This window comes from Uloborus diversus, chromosome 3 (genome assembly GCF_026930045.1).
Source record: "Uloborus diversus isolate 005 chromosome 3, Udiv.v.3.1, whole genome shotgun sequence".
Taxonomy (NCBI): domain Eukaryota; kingdom Metazoa; phylum Arthropoda; class Arachnida; order Araneae; family Uloboridae; genus Uloborus; species Uloborus diversus.
This window is the reverse complement of record NC_072733.1, coordinates 68,151,849-68,171,096: the sequence shown is the minus strand read 5'-3', so window position 1 is coordinate 68,171,096 and position 19,248 is coordinate 68,151,849. Positions and strand designations below refer to the sequence as shown.

General features: G+C 33.7%; 1 protein-coding gene across 1 annotated transcript in view; it reads left to right on the top strand.

Moving 5' to 3' along the window:
- Positions 1 to 19,248, top strand: part of LOC129219203 (tripeptidyl-peptidase 2-like) — a 299,058-nt gene that overhangs the window by 206,784 nt on the left and 73,026 nt on the right. Inside the window, exons 23-24 of the mRNA XM_054853529.1 lie at positions 12,177 to 12,421; positions 16,208 to 16,286. Of these exons, the coding sequence (XP_054709504.1) occupies positions 12,177 to 12,421; positions 16,208 to 16,286 (324 nt within the window). The remainder of the gene's footprint in view (positions 1 to 12,176; positions 12,422 to 16,207; positions 16,287 to 19,248) is intronic.

The following is a 19,248-nucleotide window of genomic DNA, read 5'->3' as shown; positions in this document are numbered from 1 at the left end:
AGAAGATAAATGAAGGTAAGAAGATTTTGATTTTGAATACATTTTGATTCACCAATATTTGGCACCCTGCCGCTTGAATAACAGTTTGAAATGTTTGAAATAATAGCATTTTAGAAGAGAAATGAATGATATTTGTTGCACTTTATTTGAAAATATACTTGATAATTAATTGAATTTTTAATTACAACAATGGCTGAAGGAATAGCTACACTAAAGGCTAAAAGGGGTGTTTTGAGGGCATCGGTCACGAAGTGTATAAATAAATTAGAAACAGAACTTCGTGAAACGGCAGCCAATGAGAATGAAATTGAAGAGATACTCGAACAATTAAATGATAAATGGAAATCTTTGAAAATAGTAGATGATGAACTGGAAAGTTTTTTTAGTGGTGAGGATTTCATAAAGGAATTTCCGTCTATTGAAGAATATTGTGAAAAGGTTGTCATGTGGAAATTTAGGGGAAATAAGTTTTTGCGTATGCTAGACAGTAGCGCTAATAAAGTGTCAAAAACAGAAGTAGAACCCGTACATAACGAAGAATTAAGAACGGATTTTCGCTACCGTGGAACTGTTAAGCTACCAAAAATAACAATTCCAAAATTTTATGGTGACGTAAGTCAATGGCTAACGTTTTGGAATTCTTTCGAAACAGCAATTCACGCTAATGAACATTTGGACGAAATCGACAAATTTAATTACTTAAAAGCTCATCTTGGGGGAACAGCGTTAGGAACTATAGAAGGATTCTCTATTTCGGCAGAAAATTACGGCAAAGCCGTAAAATTATTGAGTGATCGTTTCGCGCGAAAAGACATTTTGATAAATGCGCATATGAATAACCTAATGAATCTACCGTCTTTAAAACGCAGTGATGATACTAAAGCTTTTCGGAAGCTGTATGATAATTTTCAGACACAAATAAGAAGTTTAGAATCGCTGGGGATTTGTTCTGAGAATTATAGTGCCATGATGTGCCCAATGCTCTCGAAATTATTTCCACATGACCTAGTTTTTGATTTCAAGAAAAAATTCACGAGTTGCGATTATAATGTCAAAGATTTAACTGAATTTTTGGGTGCGCAACTATGTGCATTAGAATGTGCAAATGCAAGCATAAATCATCCCAAGGTCGAATCTTTCACATCTGGTAGGAATAACGCAGAAGAAAATAGCAACAAATTTAAAAGAGAAAGAAACGAAAATAAATTTCGGCAAAATTATTCGAACTCATATCGAAAAGAACCGAGAAAAAATAAAGGAAAAAACTTTTCAACCGCTGAATTTATGACTGCTGCGTCTGTCGAAAATGAAATGATCTGTTTGTTTTGTCAAGGTCAGCATAAGCCAGCGGATTGTTCCGTTAGTGTGGATAGACGCCGCGAAATATTGAAGAGTCAAGGTCGATGTTACATTTGTTTACAACGTTCTCATATTATGCAGATGTGCAAGAATAAAAATGATCAGTGTTCGATTTGCGAAGGGAAACGACATAACATTGCGTTGTGCTATAAAAAAGAAAAGCAGAAATTGGAAAGTGAATCTGTGGTTTCGGCCGTTTTTAAAACTAGAGCGAAAATAAATAATCGCGTTCTGCTTCAGACTTGCACTGCAGTTGTTCAGGGTAAACAAATTGAGCAGACCTGTCGTCTTTTCCTGGATGGAGGATCTCAACGTACATTTTTAACCCAAAACCTTAGTAGAAAACTGAAATTGCCTACAGTTCGGAAAGAGAAACTTTCACTTAGTACTTTTGGCTCTAAAGAAACACAACCCAAAACTTTTAACGTTGTTAACATAAAATTAAAAAATAGAGATGATCCAAATTTAAATATTGAAATCGAAGCAATTGAAATCGATAAAATTTCTGCAACACATTTGTCGACACCTGATAAAAATATCATCAGTAAATATAAACACTTGAAAAAATTACAGCTCGCGGACTCCTATGAATTTGATTCGAAGGAAATAGAGATTTTAATTGGCGCGGATTATTATTACGATGTAGTTACCGGTCGAATTCAACGTCTCGATAAAAGGCTCGTTGCTGTAGAAACAATTTTTGGATGGAGCTTGCAGGGACAAACTGATTCGTCAAATAATGATCTTTTGACAATGAATGTTCTAGTCAATGAAGATACTTTTAGTGATCAAATTGCGCAGTTTTGGTAGTTAGAAAGTTTAGGGATTGAATCAGAAACTATTGTAGATAGCACCAAATCTGATATTATGGAATCTTTTAATTCCACTATCAAGTATGAAAATAACCGTTATACAGTCAAATTACCATGGAAACAAGAGATGAAGCAAAATTTAGATGATAATAAAGAAGTTGCTAAAAGACGATTTTTACATTTGAAAAATAAATTGCTGAGGAATAATTCCTTACATCATGATTATGAATTAATATTGAAGAATTATTTGGCTGAAAATATTATCGAATTTGTAGATGAGCAGGATATTACAACTGATAATCCAATATTTTATTTACCACATAGATGTGTTGTGCGAGAAGATAAAACAACCAGTAGATTAAGAATAGTTTTCGACGCATGCCCCAGGAGAGATTTCTCTTAACGATTGCTTAGAGTCCGGACCAAATTTGAATCCGGATATTTTCGAACTTTTGGTTCGCTTCCGGAATTTCCCCATTGGATTTATCAGTGATATAAAACAAGCATTTTTGCAAATTCAAATCTGTGAGGAAGACAGAGATGTTAGTCGGTTCTTTTGGTTTGACGACGAAAATATTTTGAAGACTCTGAAATTTACAAGAGTTCTTTTCGGTTTAAATTCGAGTCCGTTCCTTTTGGCTGGAACGATTAAATATCACATTTCTAAATACGAGCAGACACACCCTAAAGCTTACAAATTATTGAATGAATGCCTATATGTAGATGATCTCATAGGAGGTCACGAAGACGTTGAAGGAGCGCTTCAAGTCAGTATGGAATGCAGGGATATTTTCTTAGAAGCTGGAATGGATCTCCGAAAGTTTCAAACGAGCTCCAAGGAGCTTAGAGATCTTTGGAGGGAATCGGGACTGTCCGTGGAAGAATCAAGTGACATTGTTTTAGAAAATGATTCCTTGAAGGTGCTAGGAATATCTTGGAACACAGACACCGACAGCTTTTATTTTGATTCCAAACATCTGGAAACTTTTTTGGAGAAACAAACAAATACCAAGCGTTTTTTGCTTCAGGTAGCCAGTCGCATTTTCGATCCCTTAGGTTTTCTCGCCCCCTTTACAATAATCATTAAATGTCTAATACAGGAACTGTGGAATTCCGGTTTGGATTGGGATGATCAGATATCTGGAGACTTAAATGCGAGATGGATTAAATGGTGCAACGATGTAAATGATATTCCGAAAATCAAAATACCAAGGTATTATATTTTGAAAGGTCCAAAAAGAGTTATTGAAACTATTGAATTGCACTCATTTTCAGACGCAAGTTTGCGAGCCTATGCCACGGTCGTCTATTTACGAATTGTATACATTGATGGATCCATTCATACGAACCTAGTGACAGCTAAAAGTCGTGTTTCCCCGCTCAAAACACTCTCATTGCCAAGATTGTAGCTACTGGGTGCTCTGTTAGCCTCTAGGTTGAGTAGTCGAGTGTCTTCAAGTCTGAAGATTCCCTTAGAGAAGCATTGGTGGACTGATTCTACCATTGCTTACTTTTGGATAAGAAAGTCACCTAGGGACTTTAAACCTTTTGTGAAAAACAGAGTTGAGGAGGTACAGAAACTCACAGAACCTTCATGCTGGACACATTGCCCTGGTAAAGAAAATCCAGCAGACATGCCCAGCAGAGGAGTTTCCATTTCTCAGTTGAATCACAGTGATTTCTGGTGGCACGGCCCCAAGTGGTTGCAAGAGCCAAAACAATGTTGGCCCAAATCTGAAGAACTAAACGTTGAAGATGAAAAATTGGAATATCGCTCGCGACACAATTACACGCAGCAGTTTGAAGTCATAGCCCAAACAGAGGAGCTTTTAGATCTCTCTAAACATAGCAAGCTTACCAAATCCCTAAGGATTACTGCCTGGATCAAACGGTTTGTTTGGAACACGAGAAAATCGCCAAAGAAAAGTGGACCACTAACTGGAGTAGAATTGGCTGAGGCAGAAAATTTTTGGATAAAGAACACTCAAGGTTATGCATATTGTTCTGAAATTAAATCTCTTAGCAAGAATGCGTTGATTGATCAAAGAATCAAAAATAGCTAGCCTTGTTCCCTTCCTGGATGAAATAGGGATCCTGAGAATCAAAGGAAGATTAGATCATTCAAAATTCACCTTTGATGAGAAGCATCCTATATTGTTGCCACGCAGTTCCAAATTCACCGAATTGATTGTCCGAAGAGAATACGAAAGGGTTCTGCATTGTGGAGTAGATATCACTTTGATCAACATCAGGAAGAGGTTTTGGATTCCGAAGGGGCGCCAGCTCTTAAAAGGAATAATTGGAAAATGTCTTATTTGCAGCAGATATTCAGCTAAAGCAGCAAATCAAATCACGGCTCCATTGCCAAAGGACAGAGTTGTTGAATCTCCGCCCTTTTCAGTATGTGGAATCGACTTCGCCGGACCCATATATGTGAAGGAGGGTTCAGATACTGTAAAATCTTACATAACTTTGTTCACCTGTGCAGTCACGAGAGCTGTACATTTGGAACTGGTGTCGAATCAATCAACTGAATCCTTCATTTTGGCTTTTAGAAGATTTTTGGCGCGTCGTGAAAGTTGTAACATAGTATACTCTGACAACGCGAAAACGTTCAAGTCAACAGATAAGGAATTTCAATGTTTTCAGAAATTCCTGCGAGATGAAACTTTTCACAATTTCGTAGCTTCCAAAGGAATCACTTGGAAATATATAGTGGAGAGAGCGGCATGGTGGGGGAGGGTTTTATGAACGGCTTATCAAGACAGTTAAGGACTCCCTCCAGAAAACGTTGGGCAAGGCCCTTCTGGAATTTGAAGAATTGCTGACTCTTCTTGCAGAAATCGAGCTTGTGATGAACTCTCGACCCTTGACATACACCTACAACGACTTTGAGGAACCTCAGCCTCTCACTCCATCGCATTTTCTACATTTTGAAAAGGAAGCTAATACATACCCGATACATTTCTTGGATCTTGTCACTAAATCGTCTTCTAGTACAAATTTAAAGAAGCGTAAATTATACCAAACGAAATTGCTAAGAAACCTGTGGACAAGATGGTAATCACAATACCTGATGAACTTAAGAACTGCTCACAATTTTAAGAACTCTCGCACAGGTACAGGACTGAAAGTAGGTGATGTGGTATTGTTAGAAGGAACCACAAAGAACAAACTTTTATGGACACTAGGTACCGTAAAGGAACTGTTTCAAGGTCGTGACGGACATGTTCGTGCATGTACTGTAAAAACTGAAAATGGACTGTTTCGCAGACCAATAGACTTAGTTTATCCTCTCGAAGCAATAAATGAGCCTCATGATTGACTTTAACATTTAAAAATTGTCATTTTTTTACTTTAATGCATATTAATATTTCATTTAAGATATTGTTGTATTTGTATTCCTGCAGCTAGTGAACTTCATGAAGTTCAGGTGGGGAGGATGTGGAAAATCTCGGTAAGTTTGCCTGAAGAGGGCGCTGGAGTAAGTTTTTATTGTCATTCGAACAAGTTGGCCTCGAACGAGGAAGATCGAAATAAGATTTGTGCATCTATACACGCAAATGATATTTTATGTTGTGTAATGTTTGTGTCCGTTAATAAAATTCTAATTGTGCTGTTATCGACTATCGAACATTATCCACTGAACCACAATTGCATTATCGAACCTGTCGAACATTTCCACACAATCCAAATCACTTGTAAATGTTGCTAGGACTCAGAATTTTTACATATCCCCTATTACTGGGCTACTCATGTATTTAAATCCTAAAACCTCATTTAATTGCATTGTAGTTCCTAATTCTCTGAAAGCTAAAGTACTGAAAATTTCTCATGTATGTCATAATGGGGTTATGAAATGTTATAATATGTTGTCTAGGAATTATTTTTGGAAAGGAAGTATGGCTGACACTCAAAATTATGTTCTGTCATGTGATCAATGCATTAAGGTTAAGAACTATAATCCTAGACCTGTTCCATTTCAAAATGTGCCTGTTCCAAATTCCCCCAATGATTTCATTAGTCTTGATATAGTGGGAAAAATTAAGAATTTCGGTTATGTTCTCACATTTATTGATCACTTTTCAAGGCATATAAAATTATATCCTATCAATAGTCTGTCTGCTGATACTATATGTAAACACTTCATGGATTATATTTCAGTGTTTGGTCGTCCAGCTAAGGTTTTAACTGACAGGGGTAAACAATTTATGGCAGAGGCTTTTGACAAACTAAATAAAACTTTGGGTATTAAATTAGTTCATACAACTAGTAGACACCCAGCCACGGATGCGATTAGTGAGAGAATCAATTCTGCTCTGAAATCATTAATTTTGACTCTTACTAATGAAGGAGTGTCCTTTCACAATGCTGTTTTAATTCATGAATCTATTTATAATGGTTCTGTTCATTCCTCCACTTCATTTACTCCCAATTTTCTGCATTTTAGGAGGAATCTTTCCCTTTTATTTGACACATTTCATGAGAATATTGACCTTGTTCATTTAGATAAAGCACATTATATTCATGAGCTACTTACTTCACTACACAAAAGTTATGAAATTGCTTATGAGTCACTTCTAAGAAAACAAATTGATCAGAATAATAGACAATTAGCTCGTGCATCTAATAGAACACTCAAAGAGGGTGACACCGTTTATTTGAAATCTCCTGAGACATATAATTCAAAGTTTAATGGTCCTTTTTCTGTCATTGAAAAGGTTAATGATGTAAATTACATTATAAGAATTCAAGATAATAACCTAGCTCCTACACAAAGGGTTCATATTGATAGACTACAGTTAGCTCCCAATAGGAAGGAGTGTTTACTCATGAAAACAACTATGGACTCTGATCTCACAAGTCCTACTTATAATTTAAGACCGAGACAATAGGTTGTTTCAGGGTGAGATTAATGCTTGTATTTTTTCTCACTTATTTTATTACATGTGTTTTCATGCTTCATAGGAATTTCAGGGTTTACCTCCCTTTAATTGGTATAAGATTTTCGCCATGTGTTTTTAATTTTTTTTGCCATCAATAACTTCAATTTGGGTTTGATATGGAAACTGATTTCAGGCATTATTGTTGATTATATGTGACAGTCGGTTTGCGCTAGTGTGAACTTAATTCTAGACAAGATTGTTATGTGAAATCGGTAATTTTTCTTGATTATTGGTTTCTGTGTCTGTTCCTTTTTTGACTTTTGCTCTGTCACCTCGTGTGTGATTCTAACTGTTTCTCTTGATTGGGTATTCGTTTCCTTCATATTTAGTTGTTGATGACTTATATTGCATGAAATTTGGTTGCGGAAATTAATTATCACCTTATATATAGTAATCTTTTGTTGAACTTTTCATATATGATTGATTTGTCAATTTGTGTTGAATACAACCTTGTCTTGGTTGAATTTTGTGCTCAAGTATCTAATGTTTGACAATAAATTCTCCTTTGCACTAAAAAAAAAATGAAAAGACTAAAATAAAAAATAATCATTATGAAAAAAAAAGAGAAATCAAAAAAAAAAAGAAAAGAAAAGAAAAAAAAAGAAAGAAAATTCATTAATTAATTTCAAAAAAAATATGAATGCAAAGGAAAATATTTCGATTTGATGAATAACATGAACTGTTGCTGTTTTACCATGGGCTTAAAAGGAAGGTCACGTTCTCCTCAACCCATAAAACTTGAGTAATGCATGATGCTAAATGTTTTACATCTTTTGTAATTGAAATATGCTCCATGTCAATAAGATTTGTCAAATAATTGCAATTTTACTATTATGCACCAGTAAGTGCATTTTCGGCATGTCTAGTAACATAATCTTAGACATAGTTTTGGTTCATGTAATTTTTCATGCTCTAGTATGTGTGTTTATATTTTGGTGGTGTATTACTGACATTCAAAATTTATTTAACATGTGGACACTGAATTACTAATGCTCCCCTTTTTTTAGATATTATTGTTGTGATGTGTTAAAATATTCGGAGATAATTTTGGCTTGATATTCATTTAACCTTTGCATAATGTGTCAATTGCAATTTTAAGTTCGGTTGATTGTGGGGTAATTTTCGCCTTTGTGGCCACGGGTGATTATTTTGTCCCACCTTTGTGCCTCGCTTGGGGTTGAATTTTTTTTTCTTCTTTTTTCTGGTGTTGTGGGAGAAATGTCACAACATGTTTTATGATTTATTAAAATGTTGCGACATGTTTTATTATAATTAACTCATTCTTATACCTTTTCTTTTTAAAAAGAAAATACCTTTCATTATTTAAAATATATTAATCATGCTTTTATATTATATGCATAAAAAGTCATGTATTAAATGACAAATAACCAGATTTTAAGAAGATTGAATCGGAAAACTATTGAGTTGGTTCCTTTTTCATGTCCGTTTCAAAATAACTGTCGCTTTTTGACGGGTTTTAGCAATTTGGAATGCGACCTTGGACAACCTTGGCTGTGAACTCGCTGTAAACAGGAACAGGGGTGATTGTGTTCCGGTATTTTACCGGATTTCCGGTATTTTCATCTTGAATTCCAGTATCTTCATCTTCGAAAATACCGGAACTTCTATATTTTCAGAAAAACCCACTTTTGCAAAATTTAGGGCGATGTTTAATGAAACACCAAAAGTCCAAATTGAAGACGTTATGTTTGGTATAAAGCGTAAGCTAAGGTCATGTTTTGTAAACTCTATGGTAATTTTCGAAGAACAGCTGGGGTGAGGGATGGAATAAAGGCTAGATAAGAAGAATCTTTGAAAAATTTTAAGAAATGAGAAAAATTAAAAGAATTTAACTCCCACCATGCACATGGACGTATTAAGTCCAATTAAAACTTCGAGTTTTAGCCCCAACAAATATATATATAAATTATTTATATACATAATATAATATGTACATACAAGTAATATGTTTACATATATATGCCCATCAAAACACTTTTTCTTCTTGGAAAAAAAAAGTTCAGGTATTTTTTCATGGAGTCACAATCACCCCTGCAGGAAGTGCCTTCGGCGATTGACCTACATTCGAATGCCACTTCTTCCCCACATTTGGATTAAATTAATTGTTTTCTGCTTGAGCAACGATGAAAGTGGCAACAGCATCTATAGATTTTTGAGAGGTTATAAAAGCCCGGACTCTTCTGACTGGGAGGAGGTCTTCTAGAGAGTTCTGTGCAGTGATATCATCTTTTTCCTTCCGCGGGCGACTTCAGCTCACCGCGCCCTGACGAAGACTTAGGAAAATGTCCATTGGCATCGGAAGTTTTTTCGACTCCCGTGGTCCTTGCTTGGTTCGGACCCCCTAACAGTGTCGCTACAATGAACGCAGAAGGCCGCCGCTGAAAATCTTCAACCCCCGCTGACCAGCGAAGAATGTCTTGCCGCAAATGCAAGTTTCCGATGAACTGTTTATCTTTGTGCGTTGCATGAGCTGCTCCCGGCCTCTTTTTTTAAACGCCTGCACTTTCACTCAAGTTGATGGTGATGCCAGCCTGTATGCCGCCCCATTTGGAAACTGAACTTTTTATTTTTTTTTGTGACCTGATTTTAGATATTGATGAACTTAGACTGTTGTGTATTTTATACAAGTGAAATTCTCCGGATTAAATGAATACTTCTGCCAAATGGGTGAGTTCATTTTCTTTGATTAGTGTCCCCTTGTTTTTCTTCTCCATGCAATAACGAGCCTGGTGATAATTGCAAAGCCCCTTTCCATGTTTTAACTTGCCCCTGTAAATTATTTTAATCTTTTGTTTTCAAAACGCATTTTCTAAATTGTCCTGGGTTTGCTCACCCTGTTTTATTCACACGAGCCACATACTAAGTCTTTTATTCGTAATATATCTATGTGTTTCCCCTGGGTGCTTTGCTTGTCACTGCCGGATTCCTCTGAATCTTTTTGCAGCAGGAAAAATATTTAACTTAAGTTTTTTGGGGTTTTTCACATCGCAATGTTTACGGCCAATTTCATATCCTTTTTATTCTATAATTGTAAACAAATCTCGACAGTATTTGTTAAAGCCAGTCTCCATTTGTCTTCTTTCTGTTTCAAACCCTCTGAGCACTTGGCTTTATTTTCTTTGCTCTTTTTGAGGTTTTGCCATTCTTTAAAAATTACTTCAATTTTGTCTACAACACGATTTTTTTTTCAATAGTTGGAGTCATAGCCTTCTCCCAAATAAGAAGTACATCACTAGCTGCACAATGAGCAGAATCTCGTGTATTTAGATTTAAGGCATTTTTATAATGGAAAACAATTGGGAGAACTTCTCTTTAGATGGCAGTTTTGTTTGGCACTGTTATGCTGACATTTGACCAACAAGCCAAATGTCTGTGGAACCTTGTGTTTCTCGTTGAAACGGACGTTTTGCTGCTTGATGCAATAAAAAAAGTGTTATAAGCTAAAACACTGCTATTACTTTGATTAAGTCTACACTAAATTAAGAATGAAATATTGGCAATTCACATTCAGAGAAATATATTCAACTCTGCACAGTGGCAGACTGCAGTCTAATCTGTTCATCTGTTTGTGGGTCAAATTTAAAACACATTTCTTTTGTTACCTTACTTTTCTCACATATACAAAAAAGAGAAAGTAAGAAAGAAAAAAAAAAAAAATAATCATGTTAAACAGAAATAACATTATAATCGTTTTTGCTTTCCATACTGTCAACTGGTTTGAGCCTGAAAAAACAAAAACAGCAGCGCCATTGTTAGGGTTATTCCCTAATAAAAGAAAGAGAATTCACCAGTCTTGCTCTGTGAACATAATGGTCATAAAATCTCATATCAAAGCATTAAACTTGAATTTGGCACCCTTCTACCTTGTATGAGGGGGAAGGTAGACTTCCTGTGTAAGCAGCAGGTGATATTGATTTTTATTTATGCATTTTTTAGTTTATTGTAAAATTCCTTTGAATTTTGGGAAAACATGCTGAATTTTCATAACTTTGAAGCTTAGTAGCGATCCCTAATGTACATTTTTTCTGTCTGAAATTTTTGTGGAAGTCTTAATTTAGGCCGTAAACAAAAATAGGAGGGTGGCCCGTTCAAATTTCAAAAGTTCATTTTTAAGGACCACCCTAATATATATATATATATATCTGTTCTTCCTCGAAAATTAGCTGACCGTTCGTTTTTTCCTTTCGACACAGTGCCTGTTTCTAGCAGAAATAGAAAACCTAAGAAGGTTCATTTTTTGAATGCTTTTGAATTGCCTCATCCATTCCATTAGGGGGAAAATACGGTGCACTGACCTTCGAATGCTCCAAAGAAAGGGGCATGCCATGCTGAAAATTAATCTACTGTCCATTAATTATACTAACGCCATAGGCGGCAAGGAGGGTCCAAAGCTTCCAAAGCAAACCGCCTTCTCCAGTGTAAACTAACGTCCCGCAGGTGTGATGCATGAACCATGGCAGGAGCAAGGTCCAGGTGACTAGTGAAGTACTGAAACTTGACTGCAAGTATTTGACACTGTTAATATTTTGTTTGAACCTTGCACTGAAAGCATTTATCGTTGCAGCATTGTTAAATTGTTTCCAGGGAACAAAAGGCAAGGGGAATAGAAGAAGGAAATAAATAGTTCTTTTATCATGAGCTTAAGAAAATTGAAACGCAATTCTTCATAGTGATATTTTCTTGTATGCCTACTGTGAAATAACAGTAGTATAAACTTGAATCAGTGTACTCTTTTTTCTTGCTCAACTTAAATTGTTAAATTCATAGGTTTGCTGTACAAATAGGTTTCATAATTTTTTGAATAAAATTAACAACTTTTAGTATAAATTTGTTTATATTACAGTACAGAAGTCCAATTTTTATTTTCTTGTTAACATCATTATTGGCATAATTCCTTGTTTTGCATCAGTTTTGTTCTTAATTATTGAAAAGGCATGTTCTTAATGATTTTTTTTCCATTCTTGTTCTTACGTACTGAATTCTATTAAGTTCTTGTTCTACTGGTATTTCAATTTGTATCATGCTCATTTTATTTTAGTATTCTGTCAAGATTGAGAAGGGGGACTATACCTTGAAATTGCAAATCCGTCATGAGGAGCGCAATCTCCTTGAAAAAATGACTGATAGTCCTCTTTTGATTAGCTCAAAATTGTCATCTAATTTGTCATTTGATATTTACGATAAACTTTCTCAAGCATTGGTTAATGGAAAGAAATTTAGTTCACATGTTGTTGTTCCTGGTTCTACAGTACCTCTGTTTCTAGCACCTATACCGACTGAAAAGTAAGTGTTTTTTAACATATTAATTTTATTGCTTTTGAAACTTATTTATATTTATTCATAATGATATTGAGAAAAAGTAGATGTTTTGAGAGAAAAATTTTGGCTGAAAGTTACCTTCATGTCTTCTGAGCTGCAACGTTGGATGGTTTAGTTTAAAAGGTTATGTATTTTTTCTAATCTTACAGCCACTTAGTATACATTGAAATTAAAATTCATGTGAGCAATTGAGGATATATATGTGTTTTTATTTCATTCTATTCTATTTCGCTGTTCTCGGCAAAAGGCATGTTTGGATAATAGCAATTTGTCATAAAAGCAGCAGTTTTTAAAATGTAAAAATAACGAAAGTAGCAACAGACGAGTGAAGCACATAATATAAAGGATACTAAGACTTATTTTGCGCATTAAGATACATGTCAAAGTTAAGGTTGTTTGGTTGTCTCATTTGCAAGCAGAGGGATACATTTACCGATCAGCGATCACCCCTGCGTAAAATGGAGCTTTGCTTTCGAGAAGGCGGGACGAAGTGCCTTCTCGTGGAAAACATACAGTATGTATCATTCTACGTTATTTTAAATTTTTCTAGAAATATTATGTGTAAAGTATTTAATATAATATTGAAACAAAAAATTTGAATTAAGGCATGTGTTCAGGATTTAACTTTTTGACCCAAGACACTCCTAAAGAGCTCATACTTTAATTTGAAACTTATGAGTTTTGCTATTTCAATAAAAAATAAAAAAATATTTTATTTGTTTACCAATTAACAATGCATACTAAACATCGAAAAATCTGATTCCCATAGCGGATGCAAAGAGATCGCAATCTTCAAAGTGAAGGCATCAAAAGTATAAAAACAGCTGGTAAACGAGCTTATTTTTGTATAATTACTTTAGAATTGCATTTTAGAGGGCAATGATAAACATATCATTAATATCTATTGACACAATTGAAGAAAAAATAAAATTAAACTATGGATTTAACATTTTAATTTTTGACTCATAAAAGAAAATTGAATTTGGCTTTAAAAAAAACTGAAATAAGCATTGCAAACAGAAATAAAGAGACTTTTCATTTATTTGCATTCTAATAAAGTGAAGTTAACTTTAAAAAAAGAATAAAATATGATTCTCATATGTAAACAGATTGCATTTTCTAAAATGAAGGTATCAAAAGTATAAAAACCTTAAATATAAAAGTTAATTAAAGTTAATCATCCTTGTTAGCATTGAAAATTCAAACCCATATGATTTTTCTCCCAAATTAACGTTCAAACATCGCACCGTAAAAATGCAAACATTGCCAAATTGGTAAAATGATGGGAATATTTTCTAATCAAGTTGCTATAAAGGTTTAATGCCAGACGCTGCTGAATAGTGATAATTTTAAAGCTGGTAACCCTATCATTTTTTTCCCTATCGGTTTTGCAGTTGAAGTTCATTTCGCAAAAAAATTTATTATTATTGCTGTTTAAATCATCAGCGGGGAGAAAAGTGCTTACGTTGCCTTTTCAGAGAAGTTTATTACAACACCATTGCAAAACAGCTATGATTAAACTAACAAGGAAAATTATTTGAAACAAAACTGATTTTCAGCTGTTAATTTTGTATTCAGAAAGAAACAACAAGCGTAATATTTATTTGGCAGTATTAGTTATTTGGCAGTATTAGTTATTTGTCACTTGCAGGAGCATCACAAGAGTGCTAATTTTTTTTGCAAAAACAGCAGATCCTGTATAAACTGATCCCTCTAATTTAACTTTAAAAAAAGTTTCGAATATTATTGGTTTATACATGGAAATATGCGTTATTTTGATTTCAGATTTGCTCTTTCAATAAACAATTTGAAAGATCCGTTTTGGTTTATCCGAATTTTGTGAATGGTCTATTTTGGTTGATCGGAATTTTGTGAAAGGTCTGTTTTGGTTGATCAGATTTTTGTGAAGGGTTTAGTATTGGACCCAAATTTCCTCTATCTTGAAACAAAAATAATAGTTCAAAATCAATTATTTCTTGAACATATAACTATTTTTAGAAGTGGATAAAAGTTTGCTTTTTTTTTTCTTCTTTTGTCTTGTGTTTCGAAAATATTATTTAATTAGCAAAACTGTGTTTTGTGTGTGTGTGTCAGAAACTTGTCTCAAAGAGCCTTTTAGCAGAGCTCAGCAATGATCAATGATTCTGTGATTATTGTAAATTGTTTTTTCTTGTTTTATGTCCTATAAGGGTGAATTGGGTAGTAATGCTGGTGTTATTAATGTGAATGTTAAACAGCAAACCTTGGTGTGTAACTTGCAAGGGCCAGTATTTTTTTCCATAATATACTCTAATTTAGAGATAATGTCTTACAATCTTCCTTTTGACCTTACTCAGAACTTGACATACTTTGTTTGGCATATATATTTGATTACTATGTAAGTTCAGCCTTTTAGTTTTGAAAATACTGAATTTCTGAAGCCAATTGACTTACTTAAAGTTAAATTTTGATTTAACTGTCTCATTAGAAAATAAATCTATGTTAATTCTAAGTGATGCTGCATGCTATGGCTGAAAAGTATCCACTATCTCTTTCACTGTTGTAAAATGATTGCTGAATTAAATAGAAGCTTCTAACTGTGCAGTATAGTTTCACTTGCTTCAATGCAATACAACTCTTCTGTAAGCATGACTTCTAATGATTAACTTTTTCTTTCACTTCTGAATTTAGTGAGAACATTTTTCCAGGATAATCAGGTTTAAGTGACCTTGCATTTGCGGAGCATCTAATATCATTAATTTCAGTATTCTTTTAAATTATTTCTTGTTTTATTTATAGTGTCTTTACATCATTTTTCCTAATATTTTTTTCTTTTCTAGCATGATGCCTCCATTTAAAAAAATGAAATTTTTGCATCAGATGTGAGAATTGAATTTTGTTCGTGTTTCTAGTTAACATTGCTTTATTTGGAGGCAAATAAATGAAAAGTCTTTTCTTTTTATCAAAACCATTATTTTGAGTTTTTTAACGAAATTCTGTTTTCTTTTACGAGTCAAAAATTTGATTGCTAAATCGAGGGTTTAATTTTATTTTTGCCTCAACTATGTCAATTGATAATGACATGGTTAATATAGGCCCCTAAAATCCAATTCTAAAATAATTTTGAAAAAAAAAAATCTTTTATAAGCCATTTTTGTACTTTTGATGCCTACACTTTGAGAATTGCAATCTCTTTGCATCCGCTATGGGAATCGGATTTTTCAAATTTTTGATATTAGGTCTACTTTGTTAAGAGGTAAACAAATAAAATCTTTTTATTTTTGTTGAAATCACAAAATTTATAAGTTTTATACTAATTCTGAGCTTTTTAAGAGTGTCATGTGTCAAAAAGTTAAATGCTGAGCTGCTGCCTGATTTTTTTTTTTTTTTTCAATTACAGTTGGCTCTCTGTTTAACAACCCTCTAACGACTTTTTCTATTTAACAACGGCTTTTCATGGTCCTAGATGGTCCACTATAGTATTAAAAGCATTCTATTTAAGGATGCTTTCTACTTAAGAACAATATTTTGTGGTCCCTTGAAAGTCCTTAAACAGAGAGCCAATTGTATTTTAAATACTATTCATACAACATCTTCAGTTAACATTTCTAGAAAAATTTGATGCAATGTGGAATGGTATATAGATATTGATAATTAAGGAGTGCCCGTTTTCCACAGAACAATGCCACTCCCCCCCCCCCCCCCTGAATTTTCTTTGCTACCTTTTTCATTGTTTTATTTATTTATTTATTTATTTATTTTACATTCTAGATTTCCTAAAAATTGTTTGCCTGGTCATTATCTTACTGGCTCCATAACATTTACAAAAGATGATTCAGTGAAAAAAATTGTAAGTTTATTATGTTAATTATTTAATGGTTAATAAATAATTATTATCATGCATGTGTTGATTCAAAAAAATATGTTCTATACTATGCTTTAGGCATTTAAGACTTCATTTACTTAAATTCCAGAACTGACAGAAACAGAGTTGCAGCACTTGGGAAGATTTTCCTTTCTCCTCATCTTCCTGTTTTTAAAATTCACAAAACTTGTTTGGTTTTAAACTGTCATCATAATTATTTATCCATTCTTACACTAATGTAAAATTATTAATGTCACATTGCTTTATTTCACAGAAGAGTTCATATTTCATTGACATGAGAAATGTAAGGAATATAATTACAGCATGCCCCTGTTTAACCTGCAAGACCTCTATTTTCTCACAAACCTTAGTCCTGGATGCATACTTCCAATTGCCATACTGGTCAAAATAAGCTGCAGAGTTAAGATATTAAAAGTTTGAACCCAAATAAAAAAAAATTTAAAAAAAGAAAAAAGATATGAAATTTTGCTTTTTATGTTTATTCCAGGTCCCCTAACTCATAGTTGGGAAAATTGCATTGAAAAATAGTTCCAACAAAAAAAATTTTAAACATTTATGACCAAAAGTCAACGAGACTTTGGGACAATATTGGACAGTATTGGAGAACAATATTGGATTTCAAAGTTTTAAGGGACCATGCAGATGAAGTTAGAACTTATTGACTTTCAGAAAAATGACAGGTTGAAGTAAAAAAACAAAATGTTTATATATTTCATTGATATTGAAAAATAAATAGAAGTGTTATGATGTGATACATCAAAACACACTACAAAAGCTGGTACAATTTGAAAAAACACACTCTATGCAAACATATAATGTTACAAAAAAATTTTTATTTCTCAAATGCTCGGTCAATAGGCCATTAGGTCATTAAGCCACAGGCTCTCCAATATCTCTCGACAACATAATTAAAATTAGTGCGGAGCAATCGTTCATGATTTGTCCAGAGCAGGCCCGTGTCCAGGATTTCATAAAGGGAGGGGTTGAAACTTTTCCCCTTTGTAACTTACGTTGTCAAAGGAAAACTAACTTCGTGTGTTGAATAGTTCATTTTAGTTCGATAACTAGGTTTTTTTTTTTAAATACGTTTTGTGTGTTTTTTTTTTTTTTAATGAAATCTTATTTGTACAGTTGAACATTTTGTAAAAGCGGGAAAAAAGGCACACATATTCCTTTTATGCCACCTAATACTAGTTTCATTTTTTTTTCTTTTGTTTTTCCATCAAATAACATTGAACAGGAATTTAATGAAAATAAAAATTTTATTTTAAAAAATGATGTTTCGCATAGACATTTTTCTAATGTGTGAAATGACTAATTCATCCAACATTAAAGGCATACCATAAAAAAACCTAATAGTAAGCAAAGTAACCATTTTCCCTGTCCCTAAGTTTTTTTTAGGCTACATCATTGTCTAATATTCTTTTAAATAATTTTCCCTTGCATGCTTACAGCATTGCCGGACTCTTCAGCCATTCCTCCATCGTTAATTTTTTCAAGCACTTATTAGAAGCAAAGGTGCTTGGGAATCCTACAATTGAGGAAAATGTTAATTGTTAAACATGGGGAAATATTAAAGAGGGTGAATACTGTATCAGAGTTTAACTCTAAAATTAATTAAAACTTAAAATACGTTTTGGAAAATCGTTTAATGATTCACTGATTTTTTTTTTCAATGGGAGGGGTTTAACCCTTAAAACCCTCCCCTTGGACAGGGCTCTGGTCCAGAGTTACATAAAGTACAGGTTGGAGAATCCGTCGTGTGAAAACGGTACAAATAGGCATTTAAACAAGTCTCGCACAGTTGTCTCCAGGGTTTACCCTCAGCAGCATGGGAAGCAACATGACAAAACACATTTCTGTAAATTATTTTGATCTCCAATTTAGCAGAGTAGAGTGGCCAGGCTCCACTAGACCATTGGAGAATACTATTTCCTTTCTTGGCCAAGAAATCAGCCTTCTCATTTCCGGGCAGACCACAGTGGGATAGTACCCACTGAAAAGCTAGTTTTCCCAATACCCCTCAGAAGTTTTTTGCAGCTCTGTATATGAGAACCTTTAATTTCATGGTCTCTTTTATTAATAAATGTGAATTGAATGCTACTATTTTTGCTTTTATGTTAATAAATAGTATCATTGCAATTTATGTGTTATTGCAATCTATGAATAGAAATGTACTAATTAACATAAAACACTATGTAAATAAAAATTGCCCAGTTTAAATAAATCATGTAATTCTCCTAACCCATGTATATGCACTAAACCCTTGTTTATCCCAATTAATCCATTGCTGATTTCACCGTGAGAAATGCATTTCCGCAAAGTTTGTAAATTTGTGCACTTATAAATTCTTACCTATAGAAAAATGATTAATTTTAAGCAAAAAAATATTTTCAAAATTTTTTTGTCTATTAATGTATGTCCTTGGTAGTGAATTCATTAAATTAAACTGTAATTATTTTATGTGTATCACTAGTCATTGTCGCATAAATTGTTTTTTAGTTATAATAGTAGCTGCACTAGTATATTTCACTTTAATTTGAATGATTAGAAACATATGTCCAAAGAATAGATCAGCTGGTTGCAATTTAGTTTTCACAAAACACTAATTTAGATATCCTTATGAAAAACTAATGTTTTTTTTTTCTGAAAAATTACGTCCCGTGAGTGATGGAAAGTTACGAGCAAAAGTCATGGAAAGGCAGGGAAAGTCATGGATTTCAAATCTCGAAATGTAGCAGATGCTCTGGAGATTGCAGGCTTCTATAACGGACAAATTTCAAAGTTTGTCCACTTCTACACTGTTAAAACTATAGGTTGCATTTGACACCGTTCAGGAGTGAAACACTTGTAGCAGCAGTGGCACCCACTTGTAGCAGTAGGAAGCCAACATTTCCCCCTTAGCTTGGGTGAAAAAATGGCGCCC